The 14,730-nt window shown below is 35.1% G+C and overlaps 2 protein-coding genes across 5 annotated transcripts; both read left to right on the top strand.

Annotated features, from left to right (window-relative positions):
* Positions 1-177: 177 nt before the first annotated feature.
* On the top strand, positions 178-3,993 carry LOC126873924 (molybdenum cofactor sulfurase 1). 3 transcript variants are annotated; one of them, XM_050635304.1, is made up of 8 exons: positions 179-741; positions 914-1,070; positions 1,148-1,813; positions 1,877-2,853; positions 2,914-3,111; positions 3,180-3,394; positions 3,458-3,682; positions 3,845-3,993. In XM_050635304.1, exons 1-7 carry the CDS (start codon positions 648-650, stop codon positions 3,641-3,643), a joined length of 2,493 nt encoding a protein of 830 aa, XP_050491261.1. In that variant the 5' UTR covers positions 179-647; the 3' UTR covers positions 3,644-3,682; positions 3,845-3,993. The 3 variants fall into 3 exon arrangements, with proteins under 3 accessions (XP_050491263.1, XP_050491261.1, XP_050491260.1); XM_050635306.1 differs by lacking the exon at positions 3,845-3,993 and having other exon boundaries at positions 178-741; positions 2,914-3,096; positions 3,458-3,771; XM_050635303.1 differs by lacking the exon at positions 3,845-3,993 and having other exon boundaries at positions 3,458-3,771.
* A 234-nt stretch (positions 3,994-4,227) lies between these two features.
* On the top strand, positions 4,228-9,575 carry LOC126873930 (ras-related protein Rab-27A). 2 transcript variants are annotated; one of them, XM_050635319.1, is made up of 5 exons: positions 4,228-4,770; positions 4,971-5,041; positions 5,269-5,356; positions 6,312-6,424; positions 6,878-9,575. In XM_050635319.1, exons 1-5 carry the CDS (start codon positions 4,627-4,629, stop codon positions 7,059-7,061), a joined length of 600 nt encoding a protein of 199 aa, XP_050491276.1. In that variant the 5' UTR covers positions 4,228-4,626; the 3' UTR covers positions 7,062-9,575. The 2 variants fall into 2 exon arrangements, with proteins under 2 accessions (XP_050491276.1, XP_050491275.1); XM_050635318.1 differs by having other exon boundaries at positions 4,236-4,770; positions 5,269-5,383.
* Positions 9,576-14,730: the final 5,155 nt, after the last annotated feature.

The following is a 14,730-nucleotide window of genomic DNA, read 5'->3' as shown; positions in this document are numbered from 1 at the left end:
ATATTTTTATTCTTTGGTAAATACTCTAATCTTATTCTAAAACATATACTGCATCTCTGTTTTGTGTTTCATATACATTGCAGTATGTTGCAACAAGTACTCTGTTTTCTATTGTATGTTATATAATCTCAATTGTATGCACGTGTGTATCTTCATATATACATGCATATGTATATTCAAGCGTTGCCTTATCAACTCGTTGAATTTTCTGTTTTCCAAAGTTTTTGATATTACACCTACTAAACTTTGAATAAAATTATCGTTTTAAATATAGAATCTTATTGATAGAATAAATCTGTACATAAAAAACAATTCTGCTTCTTCATTTGCTTTCACTTCTAGTTCTAGTACATCTTATCGTGTATTTTTTTACACGTTTTGTAAATAATGATTATGTAGCTGTTGCAACTTATTTACTCGTGATTTTTAAAAGTTCGTTATATAAAAGCAATGCATGAGTCATGGGCAACAGCAATTATGTGAAATTCTTCGTCATAGTTCTTTGGAATCTAAGAAGCACAGTATTCACAAGCCTTGTCAAGTAATCATTACTAGATTGCATGGTCGGTGTCCAGTATCATTCTCATACACAATGTAGCTTTGTCAGTGATTCTATTAGGTAGTCTACATATTATAGATCAATCGATATGGAAAATACGATAGATTCGATGTTATCGTATACACCAGTATACGATGAAGAGATTACGAAAAGTTTTGAAAATAATTTTTCAAGAATTAAGGGTAAGTGGCAAGCAAATTGCACGATCTTTACATTTAGCGTTTCTTACAGATATGACACCATATGGCATACATCCAAACAGATAATTCCCATGCAATAATCTGCATTAGAAGATAACAGTATCTTTGTAAAGGGTAAAGTAAAAAGTATCTTTAACTGTTATTTAACTTTCAGAGGAATGTTACCTGGATCATGCAGGAGCAACACTGTATTCTGATATGCAAATAAAAAATGTTGCATTTGATTTACATAATTCTCTTTATGCTAATCCACATTCCATTGGAACTGCAAGTAATATAACTCAAGATATTATAGAGCGTATGAGATACCAGTAAGACATTCTGAAGATAAATAATACTGTTAATCAATAATACTGTCAAGTATGATAATAATTTTTCAATTTTATAGGATTTTGTATCATTTCCACACCTCTATTGATGAATACAGTATTATTTTCACATCGGGTGCAACTGCGTCTTTAAAGTTAATAGCTGATACATTCTTCTTTAACGAGGATAAAGAAGATACCTCTAATTCAGGGCATTTTATCTATACACAAGATAATCATACTTCAGTTCTTGGCATGAGAGAAGTTGTTAATAAAAAGGGAGTAAAGATATCTTGTTTGAGTCACAACAATGCTTTCGAAATTTTCAATTCTTCAAAATCTATGAGTTCCTATGAACAACAGAATAATTCCACCAAAAGTAATTCACTGTTTGCTTACTCAGCCCAATGTAATTTTTCTGGATTAAAGTATCCTTTAACATGGATTAAACATGTACATAATGGAATTCTATCTAGTGTTGTTTCTGATACATCTACAAAGTGGTATGTCCTACTTGATGCTGCTAGCTTTGCATCTACAAATGACTTAGATCTATCTATCTACAAACCAGATTTTGTTTGTTTATCTTTTTATAAAATGTTTGGATATCCTACTGGAATTGGTGCATTACTAGTAAAAAATGATAGTGCAAGTGCACTTCAAAAAGTTTATTATGGTGGTGGTACCATAGATGTTTCGTTGACCTCTGAATTGTTCCATATAAAAAGAAGAACCCTTCATCAAAGGTATAAGATCAATAATTATTTCTAAACTTAACTAATTTCTTACTGATATACATCCTGTTACAGATTTGAAGATGGTACTATCCCATTTCTCTCTATAATTTCTTTGAAACATGGTTTTGATATATTATCATCTGTTACAATGGACAAAATTTCAAAGCATGTATTCTCACTTGCAAGGTTTCTGCACAGATCTCTATTAATACTTCACCATGCCAATGGGAAACCAGTTGCAAGATTGTATTGCGATACTGCCTTTGATAATCACAATATACAAGGGGGTATTGTTACTTTTAATCTTATGCGGTCCAATGGTGAATATATAGGATACATGGAGATTTTACATATGGCAGCTTTGTTCAAAATACATCTAAGAACTGGTTGCTTTTGCAACCCTGGTGCATGTCAGAGATACTTAGCATTATCGAATAAGGAAGTTCTTCAGAATTATGAGGCTGGATATGTTTGTGGAGGTTCAGCAGATCTAATAAATGGGAAACCAACAGGTGCTGTTAGAGCTTCATTTGGATACATGTCTACAATCAAGGATGTTCAAACTTTATTACTTATGATCAAAAAGTGTTTTGTGGATGGGCCACCAATAAATAAAATTCCAGAGTGGTGGTTAGATTATAAAAGAGCTTTATACAAAAAATATTATCAACGTGATGTAAATACAAAAGATGTAACAAACTATGTTGCAAACGATGATATGAATGGAATTACAGATAAATTAAAGAATATGAAAAAATCAGTAACTCATTTTATTAATGACAATCCATTTTTTAAACTCACAATGGACACTAGTGCAACTAAAAAGAAATGTACTTTAGAACAATTGTACATATATCCAATAAAGTCGTGTGGTGCCTATAAAATAATAGGTTCTTGGAATTTAAATTCAAAAGGTCTAGAATATGATAGAGAGTGGATGATTATTACATCTTCTGGTATTTGTTTAACACAAAAGCAACATGTTAATCTTTGTTTACTAAATCCAATAATATATAAAGACAGAGGAATCATGCAATTACATTATCCAGGTAAAAATTATGATTATCTTTTTACATGTTGATTAATTTAATGATTGAAGGATATTTCAGAAATGCCTACTATAAACATTTCTTTAAATAGTAGCCCAAAAAATACTATAAATGGTACAGTATGTCAAAGTAGAGTTTGTGGGCACAAAGTAGAAGGTATAGATTGTGGTTCAGAAGTTTCTGAATGGTTAAGTTTAGCATTAGGTCTTTCAAATCTGAGGCTTATAAGACAAAATGATAATGGTAATGGAAAGAAAGGTATCTTTCATAACATAAAATTGCAAAGATTCTGTTTTCTCATATATAACTGCATTTTCCTTTTGCAGAGGATAGTAAAACTAAATTATCATTCGCTAGCCAAGCTCAATATTTAGTAATAAATAAGGCAAGTGTATCATGGCTTAGTGATAAAATATCTGATACAGGATTTCAAAAAGACACAATTATACATAGATTTAGGGGAAATATGATATTAAGCGGTTGTGAAGCCTTTGAAGAAACAAAATGGGAACATGTCTATATAGGAAAAAATAGTTTTGTGGTATGTTTATTGAAAGAACAAATATAGAGGTTATATACTTCTTTCATTGATGAATATTATTAGGTAACTGGGCCATGCACTAGATGTCAAATGATTTGCATTGATCAAACCACCAGTAAAAAGACAGTGGAACCATTACGTACACTTACAGAACAATTTCATGGGAAAATGAGGTTTGGTATTTATTTAACCAAAGAAACTAAAGAAGACGGAATCATTACTGTCGGAGATATCGTTCATATTTTATAACTGAATGATTAACATAATTATTATCAAATATAGATAAAGGTACTTTATACAAAGTTATATAAAAATATGATTAGAATTTTATATAGAAAAAAATTAATATATTTTATAAATCATAAAGTATTGAGGAATACTTAGTATTCTTTTCCGCTATTTTTATAGATTGTTATATAGAAAACAATATTCATTTTCTTGTTACTATAGACATGATGCACCATACCTGCCAACATTACAGAATTTACTAAATATTTTATATTAGAAAAATTAATAGTTTTCTGCACCATTATATACATGTGATACATAAAAAATATAATAGGATATCAAACTTAAATATAGTTCGCTTGAATGTAGAAGTACAGAAAACGAAATACTTTTTTATATTTATAACCTGTTTTCAATAGTGTATTTACGATTTTTTAAATTAATCTCTATTGTTAAAAAATAAAGATCAGTTACAATATAACAGTTATTTGTACTTTGTATTGTAAGTAGTTTGTCAAGTTAAATTATATCTTTTCGAATTTCCTTTATCAACTTTGGCAATACTGTAATTATCAGCAATGTTCCGTGGCGTTTTCTATGCACACCTGTCATACGTCACTGTGAACGAGGTTCAGTATAGTCTGCAAATTTTCAGCAAGGTGTTGATTTCTACGTATTTCTTCAGTTTATCTCCGATTACGAAACTGTAAAGTTCGTAATATTAAACGTCATTACATACCGAGTGTTTTGTTTCGAAACGCGCGAACCTTTTGAAAATTGTATACGTAGGCAACAGGTGTCTAACATCGCACATGTCTCTTTGATTCTACCGATCATCGCGAAATTAAACGATTACACGAATAATCGTGCCAAAATCTCTTATTTTTCGGAGTTTGAGTCATGGTAAAAACGATCGATAGAATTTTATATCGAAGTGTTCGTTTTAACAAAGTTCCGTGATAGAAGTGCGATAACCGTGTATTCTTAATCGCCAGTACGTAAAGATGGAATACGATTATCTTATTAAATTCTTAGCCCTCGGAAATTCTGGAGTCGGTAAAACTAGTTTCCTATATCAATATACCGATGGCACGTTCGAATCTCGTTTTATATCCACTGTTGGCATTGACTTTAAGGAAAAACGTGTGGTAAGAGATTGTTTCATCATTCAGTATTCACTTATATTATTTTCCTTATTACCAAATACAAGTTGTCTTTGTTGATTTTTATATAAATTTTATTTATTTAAAATATCTTGGAATATGTGGGTCAAAATATGAAAGTACATGTAAATGTCTTCAAGATACATATGTTATCATGTACAAGCCAAAGTCATTAACTGTTACAGATATACCAGACAGCAAATGGTAGAACTCAACGTGTGCATTTGCAGCTGTGGGACACAGCTGGTCAAGAGCGGTAACATTTGTTATGATAATTCATTTGAAAACTTGTATTTTATAGTAATGTTCATACTAAACAAGGCTTTTAGTGTTTCCTATAAAATGCTTAGAATTCTTAATGAAAAAATTACATTTATTAATATGGTATAAAAGAAGGACATAATAATAAGGTTTAGGAATTGACATTTGATAATAGAGTAATGGTAGATTTGATGAAAGTGTAGCAATGCCATTAATATCCAGGTTCAGAAGTCTAACTACAGCCTTCTACCGGGATTCCATGGGTTTTCTACTAATTTTTGATCTGACCAATGAGCTGTCCTTTCTTGAAGTAAGAAATTGGCTGGAGCAGCTTAGGGTACTCATTATTTATTAATACTATTACTGTAAAAATTGTGCAATGAACGATGATTTGAGTTAATTTATTTATGGACCAGAATCTCCATTAGGCATACTAATATCTTAGTTGGTTTCATGTATGATGATCATTTGGTATATGTTGCATGATGTGAATTAATACTGTAGTAAAGATATTTTAAATTTGGGAATAAAAAGATTTAATGAATTGTGCATGGAAATTTAGAGCATGAAATATGATTTACTTTGTATGTTTGCTAGAGAGTAATTGTAAATAAAATAGTAGTAATAGTAGCTTGCATATAATTAATAAACTTATTGATATATGTTTCTTGCATTCCTATACGTAAAAAGCTCAAACTATCGTTCGATCGAAAAATTATTGAGATTTATCATATAGATAAGTGCAAAAATTTTACTCAATTAATAAGAATATTTGCACCATGCAATTAATGTATGATATAATCATTAACGTAATGCGTATGACATCTGCAAAATTATGTGAAAAATATCGTTTTTTTTTCGATTATAGAAGATAAAGAATAGATAAATCGCGAGTTTCGGGTATGAGGAAAGTCTGCCTCCGAAAAAGTAGGATATTTTGATCTTGAAGAGGAAGAAATCCTAAAGAATCATTAACGTAATCTGTTTCTTAGCGGTAGGAACTAACTGAAGAAATAATGCAGCGTTGTACATAGTGCGTTAATGCATATTTTTAATAATTTTTTAACAAGAAGAGTTTCCAACTATTTATTCATAATATTATCTTGATGTGTTGGAGAATTTTTGTTGTAAGAAGATGGATTAGAATTGTCTCATTGTCGGATTTAGTTGGAAGCTCTTTATCTTTTGCATTGTGGTACGTTTCTGTTTCTCATTGATTCTCGATTTCTTTGTTTGATCGTTGATTCATATTTGTACACGTGTAGACTCACGCATATTGCGAAGATCCAGACATAATTCTCTGTGGAAACAAATCCGATCTCGAAGACAAACGGGTTGTTAGTGAACATAAGGCACGGGAATTAGCGGAGAAGCATGGGTAAATAACATACTACACGTCATTCATTACGTTCTTTATCAGCCATCCGATTCATTCAGCCTTGTTTCTATCGTTTTCCTTTCTATTTCCTCTCTCGAAAACCAAACAGAATATCTGAGTTGCACGCCTTCTCATAATAATTTCTAAATCCGTTTGTCACCTATATTTTCTTCCAATTCCTTTATTTTATTGGTATAATTAGAAGAGATGATACTTACGTAGGATGAAATTGCGGTTTATGCTATTCAAGTCTTCCAAAGATTCTATATAATAAATAACCTATATAGTAAATAAATGTATAATATATAATATATAATATATATTGAGAAGTTCACTACGATTTACGATATTTGAAAAATTGTATTTAAAAACACAGAAGTCTGAAATAGCGTAAACTGCAAGAATCCAGATTAACAGGAAAGATAAAGAATCTGAATGAACTATACTCTTTAGCTTGGTCTACTTGGAAACGAGTGCAGCTACGGGCCAGAACGTGGCACGTGCCGTGGATATACTTTTGGACCGGGTGATGCGCAGGATGGAAACTACCGTGGATAAATCATTGCTACCTCACCAAAGAGTGTTACGATGCCACGAGCGCGACACACCGCCTCCAAGTACTTCCTGCTACTGCTGACACTGTTCTTACGCGTAGCGTAGCTGAATAAACTTGCCTCGTCGAGCTTGCACTTTATTCAGCTAACAACGTTGCACGACTGACTTGTACTCGAATCTCCAGTCGTTTAAATATTCCAAGATATCCTACTTACGACTGTGCACAGTAGAATATCAAGGATGTACCAATTCCGGAGCACTAACATAAATTCGAAAGTTTGTGCACCTCCATTAGAAAAATTTCTGATCGAAATGGTCGATAGTTTACTTATACATTTGCGAAAAGGGAACTATCTTGTATGTTACACACTTGTGCATCGTCGTATTCTGAGAAAAGGATTCGCGTTGTTTCCTGGTATTCACGCGCACACTATCGTCTTCCATTAACCGCTTCCCCCGGTACAAAATTCTGTCTGATAAAAACCGACGCGTATCCTCGACGTGTCGTACCTTTTCACTTCTTCGCGATAACGTGATCTACCTGTTATTGTTGTACGCACAACGTGTTCAATATTGTCATATTTTCTCTGTCTATTCATTCGCCAAAAATTGTGATACGATAGCGTTCCGATTACTTAGGGTGAAACGATCAATTTTCGACATGTATATGTATTTTTGATGCTATTATTGTACCCATACCAAAGATTCATACGTCTAGTCGTTAAGTATTGTGCTGAGAATACAATCAAAATGTTGTTTGACGCACCGTTTATACTGTGGTTAATCGAATGTTGATGTGTCCCTGTTCTTATCAAGTTTTCAAGCAAAATGTAATTATATCTTGTGGAGATTATATATATGTTAATCCTTCTAGTTATTAAGGAGGAGTATCATCGAATGTTTATGTGTACAGTTACGGCTGATCGAGAAATGTTCGAAATATATAGAGATATATATCTGTTGAATACAGGGTGGGATGATAACTTTCTAGTTACTCGATATTATATTATAGATCGTTGTAAAATGGATGGCGTAAAATTGCAGTATTATGGGAGAATGAATCTTGAAACTTGGCGCGTCTTTGTGAGAAGACATTTTCATAATATTTCTCTTGACGTAAAAATTTTGCCAGGCTGTTTGAAACGATAGAGATATTCTGAGTTATTGCCCTATCCTGTGTATTGTGTCATACGTCGACGTAATAAAAGCAGATTGCACGAGTTATATCTCTTCCGGCGAAATTTTGTCGCTCATTTTCAGTTTGCTACGATCTCGAGAGCAACGAAAAATGAAAATGCACGATGGATACAATGATGAATTAGGCTAGTGGATTTTTTATCTAACTTTTTCTCGCGTACAAATGGAATCTCAAAATTCGATCGGTATTTTAACGTTTGTATTATCATTAAACTACGAGTGTATTTTCGAATTTATTCGATATCGCGTGGGTCTCGATGTGTTCAATTACGACCAGATCTTAGCAAACTATGTCGCAATCGTATAGTGAAAATGTAACTTCGCGTGACGGTGTTCGTGTCGATGTGTGACTGTGTTTTTCGAGACTTTTCACTGTAAGCTGTTCAGACTATCTCGTCTATCGAACATTTCGACGGACAGAGACGCGTAGAGCGTGCTCTATCATGTATACGTACTTATTCAACTACTTCATGAAAATTCTGTTTGAAGGAAATGGATCAGAACAGAAATTTCCAAGAAGAACATCTCGCTGAGCAAATAAAAGCTCTATAGTTCCGCTTAAACGAACTTTTATCCGTTTATCCTCGAATCCTCAACTGGTAAGGCCATAAAGTAGCGTACCTGTGTTGGCTAAGCATGTACAATATAAGCAACGAAATAAAAGCAACACTACTCCACCAAAAACTCGACAACAATTTAAAGTCAGCGAACACGAAGTTCCAAGTAGATTTCCAATACAATCAATCAAACATGATGCCCTGGGAGTGTAATATAGGTTGTTCGAACTTTATCTTTGCCAGTTGAAGGTTGAGAAAGCGCTCAACTTCTTTGCTGCGAAGTTAGAAATATATAATAGAAAGAGAAGAAAGAAGAATGATTTTACCTCTATAGCAGAATGTAACCGGCAGGTGTCCTTCGCGTAGTTTTGCGTACTCCGTTGGGGCTTGAAATCAAATACAAGCGGATCGAGTGATGGGGAAAGGTTGCCTTGAAAACATCTCGAATATCAGCCGGTGAAACTTCGTTTCATCAATAATGCGGAGAAAACGCGCAACCAGGGAAGGTTCGTTGGGAAAGTTCTGCGCGAGAACTTTCTTTATGGAAGTTCGATCGAAGTTTCTGTCTGCTAGGTTATTAGCCGGCTATTTATGCACAACACGGTTATTGTTTATGGTTACGTGCGCTTTTTAAGCTCGCGGAATCGGGCAAGATGCATTTTTACGAGCAGAAGTTGGAGCGCCGCGACGGTTTTACAAGAATCGCCTCGATCATTCCGCGATCGGACGAACTATTGACTCGTCATCGAGGGAGATGCTTTCAATGAGATACTGTACATTTCTGTGCACTTATTCCAGGCAAACTTATCGAATCAATAAAAGACAGAAGTTGTGAAAACGAATGTAAATATGGGTCGAGTTTTGTTCTGCCGGATGAACGGCAATTTCGTGGCTATATTACATTTTTTCCAGAAATTCCTTTTCCATATATATATATGTATATGTATAACGTAATACGTTACAACGTTATAGCATATAACGTAATACGTAATAACGTTATACCGTATAACGTTATACTATATAACGTAATACCATATAACGTTATGTTATATGACGTAATACGTTATACCGTTATACCGCACAACGTTATATTATATAACGTAATACGTTAGAGCGTTATACTATATAAAGTAATATGTTATAACGTTATAGCATATAGCGTGTTACGTTATAACGTTATACCATATAACGTTATACTATATAACGTAATACGATGTAACGTTATACCATATAACGTATTACGTTAGAACGTTATGTCATATAACGTTATACTACATAACGTAATACGTTATAACGTTATACCATATAACGTATTACGTTATAACGTTATACTATATAACGTTATGTTATATAACGTACTACGTTATAACGTTAATCCATATAACGTTATACTATATAACGTTGTCTCAATGGAAAAATTACAAAAAAAAATTAAAAAAAAATTTTTATTGTATATTTTCGACTTCTTTTTTCGCGTAGAATCACCCCCTTTTTGCTTGTACCACTAGTTACCAACCACCCTGTACAAATATAACATTATTTTGTTTCATTTTTTCTATAACCAGTCATCGAACCGATGCATGATGTAAACTGCGATAAACCTGTGCAGTGATACACCGGATGATTCGTATTTACAACCGATTTTTTGGTCGCGTTCAAAGTTCCGAATAATTGGGATTTCAATTAAACCGATTAAATTAAAGTGTTCCGTATCAAAAACCATGTGAGTGACATTCATAAAACACGCAACGTACTTGCTTTAAATCAGCGTTTGTTCTTCAATTATTCCTGTTAGACATGCATGTTCTACTAATACGTGTCAACAGATTCTATTCTCTAGAGTATTGACTAAGACACTGTAAAGATACTATCATAAAAACTTACGCGTGATTTTACATTTAAGACGTTCAATTATTTCTGTTACTAACATTATATTCTAATACTTGTTAGAATCTTGTAATATCAGACGTCACCTTTCGCAGTATTCAATAAGAGAATTATAACTACACCGAGGAAACTGATCACATGCAGTGGGAATCGATATTTATGCCTTGCTTTGCCTTCCTCTGAAAGCTCGTTGACCAATCGAACGATTAGGCGTCCGTAGCTTTGTCTCCGTCGACAACGTGCCATTGATATCGGTAACGACCACTTTGAGACTAGCAGTTAGGCCCTGTCCCTCTGTGTCGCCTAATTATTACGCGGACCCTCAAGTTCATTTGATAGCGGCTAGACAAAGCGATGGAACCGTTCAAAGCTCGCAGGACTATCAAAAGGACGCTATTTATCGGACCGTGGTTGCTCGTCGGCCAGACATGGGGGTCTCTTTCCACCGACCTGGTAGTCAACCTCTTGTTCCTACCCTTTTATTCTCTATTCACAGTGCTCTGGCGCGTTCGAAATTTCGCTCAAGGTGAAGCCCAAGTTTCCACGACACGGTGTCAGAAACTTGTGACCGGAAGTTTAGCAGAGTCATCGCGGTGAGGTGACCCAGTCGTGTCGGTTTACGGCTCTTCGTAGATAGAACGGACTTATCAACGGTGGAAATTAGCAATTTCGAGAGAATGCTTAATTCCTTCGAATCGTTTATGTTCTCGCTTTATAACCGTACTTTCTTTCGTATCGCGAACTATAATGTTTAGCCTCACCAGCTCTTGAATCCATGGGTGGTAATGTTAGCCAGTTTCAGCATGGCTGCTCCATAAGTGGAACGAAGTTTCCAGCGGTACAGCGTCAGTTGCAAATAAACCAGGAAGCCGATGGGTGCTATCAAAAGCAAGACCAGCCAAGAAAGCAGAAGTTGCAGTTTGGTTTCAGTTTATGTACGAACGTAGCATTATGTCAGAGGAGCTTGCAACCGTTTGCCGACAGTCAAAGCCATGATAGTAGACTTTCGATCGCGAAAGTGCCCGAAAAACAAATTAACCGAGAACTATATGGGAAAGTTGGACTATCGAGATACGGATATTGATCACGCGAACAACCATATATCAGGATGAATTAACGGCCGAGCCTTGGATAAGCTCTCTCGTATATTTCACCTTCGACCCACGAAATACAAACCGACTTTCGGTCAAAGGCAGGATCCTGCCCACACGGCAGATCTGCACGTCGCGTCGCTACGTACGATCTCGTGTCTTCGCTCGATTTGTCGAACGGGCTGAGGAAAGCGGAACAGTTTCAGTTAGATATTGGTCTGCCAGATAAAACGAAATTACCCGGCGACCTCGAGCATTGCCGGACACTGGGAATCGTTTGGTTTTCTGGGTCAACGCTGCTGTCGGCTGATTTATAACTTCCGGCTGATACTTCATCGTGGAAAGTGGAATTGTACAAGGAGGACAGAACCGTGAGGATGATCGAATGGATGAGGAGAAATGATTCGGTGACTTTGCGTCATCGAGAAAGATATCAATTCTCTTCTGGTCTTTTTTATTCCGTTGTTATTTTTAAAGTGATTAATGAGATTGTTAAGATAGATGAGCAGAAGCGGTAGAATAATAGAATGGACTTCGGACTCGCAGAAATGATCCGGTAACTTTTTCTTATTATTAAAGAAGAATATTAATCCTTTTGAAATTTTCGTTTTCATATTCCTTTGAATTAATAATAAATAATTAGATTACTACGGTAAAGTCGACAGCAAAATTACAATTAACTTTTGCGTTTAACTTACCAACAAGGTAATCAGATCGCATTACCTCCAGTTACATTCTGCGATCCTGTTATTTGGAAGGCGTTACGACGAAAGGACATAGTAATATCAGCGACTCTTTGTGTGTCTTCTTATCAGTTACTCTGATAACTGATAATGATCTCGTTTATACGAGGCCTCTATTAATATCCTGTGCTCCTAGTAACAGCAAACCAAAAATACCTAGATGTTACTATTAATGCTGGTACCTGCATTACGTCTTTCCATTGCTCTTTTTGTTTAATACCTCTGTTATCTTTCTATATTCCTATTAACATGACGCAGAATACTAAGATATTATAACGAAAGTTAGCAATAATATCCTTCTTGCCTGGTAATTTATTGCTCTTTTTGTTCATTGACTTTATTCTTGTCCTATATTCCCGTTAACATGGAAACAAAAGTAACGGAAGCCTATAATCAAAGTTGGTAGTTTCCTCGTTTGAATCCTCTATTGACATTCTAGTTCGCTGATAGGAATAGCCACTTTTCGTCAAGAATATTCCATTACAACGTAGAACGTTGCGAACGTTGCTAATTGAGAAGAAAGTTCTAAATGCATAACTAATTACAACTGTTTAGCGAATATTTTACGGTTGTTATAAGCTCCATTTGTTTATCGAATGACGAATTTGATATAATTAGAAACAATTATTTTTTGTAATATTGTTAACATCAGTTACATTTGATGTTTTACCAGTTCTAAGCCAAACGAAATTTTTATCCAACGCAAAAGGTAATTATTTCGAATGGTTCAGCAATCGGATTAGCGAATTACACATTTTTATATCCCGCGAAGAAAAAACATTTCCTGTATTTGAAGCAACATAGACGATGCAATCAGCCAGGGGAAATTGTCTTTTTGTTTCCTGTGGAAAAACTAAACTCGCCGCTTGAAGTGGACCAGATAAAACGTTGACAAATAGCTCGTATCGAGCTGCTCCGGAAATTGCTGCGTGCACGAGAAGCTTGAAAAATTAGACATTATCCGCCGGAAGTCGTTGCTCCACAGCCAATCGTTGCTACTTACGTTCGACGTCTCAGTTCGACGTCGAATCTATCGAAGTTACGCTGAAGACTTATATTGTCTTACAATTTAATATAGGAAAGAACTTTGATCACAGTTTCGTGTTTTCTAAGAAATCTTGGTGTTGAATTTCATTATTCGTTGAAAAGACTCTACTGGCATGGTTATATAACTTAAAATGTAATTTAAAAATTTGTTTTTATATCGATATGGATACGCGCAAACGTATAGAGAAACAAAACGAGAAGATCACAGACCAGAATACTCACGGGTACAAAAGATTTATTTCTGCAAAGTAAATGAGTCTTATTCGGTTCCAAACAATTTTCCTAACATCACACAGAGGAATCTTTCGAAATCATCTAAATGAAGAAATAGAAAAAGTAACTAAAATAAGTGAATTGTTCGTGGATTTTTCTTCTGTTATACATCCTTATTGGCTTCGTAAATCAGAAAACTTGCCAATTCTTCTCGTGGATTAGACTCCACCATCGCTCCTCAATAACTTACCAATGCATTTCAGCGTTTTGTCAGTCAATGGAAATTTTTGAGGGATTCAGAAATAGTCTATTATACTCTTCTTTTAATAAAAAAAATTCTTCGGAAATATCAGCACGCATCGGGTCAATTCAAATTCCCATCGGATGCAAAAGACATTCACGCCAAGTTGCAACTTCCTACTGGTCTTTATCGTACTTTTTATAGTCAACGTTCGCCTCTCTCGGTGAACTTTCCTATCCTGCATTGTCCCCCATTGTCGTGGCACGGATTTGCCGGAAGAAAGAGACGGCCAACCGCATCTGGAAGCAGCCGCGCCATTTACGATTCCCCGGGCTGCACTAAAACAAAGCGGAAGTGGAATAAGAAGTAGCCGATGCTGTGGTTCAACTTTCTCGCCGTTGTAACGCGCGATCGTGAGGCTTTTCCTAGATCGCGGGTTCGAAAGTGGCCCGCGATAAGGATAACGATCCCTACGGAAACGTGACGTTAATTGGAAGACGATCAGCCCTTCTTCCGTTGCTTTACCACCACTACGCTTTACCACCTTCTCCATTTCCTTCGAATCGATCAGCCAACTACCAGCCTCTGACGAGTCGTCAGGAATCTTTAATTGTTTCCTACGCGACGAGAATAATTTCCTCTTTCGTTTCGTCTTTTACCACTACGTCATCGTTTCACCCGAATGCGGAGATTGAAAGAGATTTTTCGATCGACCGAAGTCTGCTGAGTTTAGGAAGCTAAATGTTCAGAGCTGAGAGAGACCAGAAGAAACTGA

Source organism: Bombus huntii, chromosome 15 (genome assembly GCF_024542735.1).
Source record: "Bombus huntii isolate Logan2020A chromosome 15, iyBomHunt1.1, whole genome shotgun sequence".
NCBI lineage: Eukaryota > Metazoa > Arthropoda > Insecta > Hymenoptera > Apidae > Bombus > Bombus huntii.
Note: the sequence above shows the minus strand (reverse complement) of the source record. Positions and strands in the feature narration are given on the sequence as shown.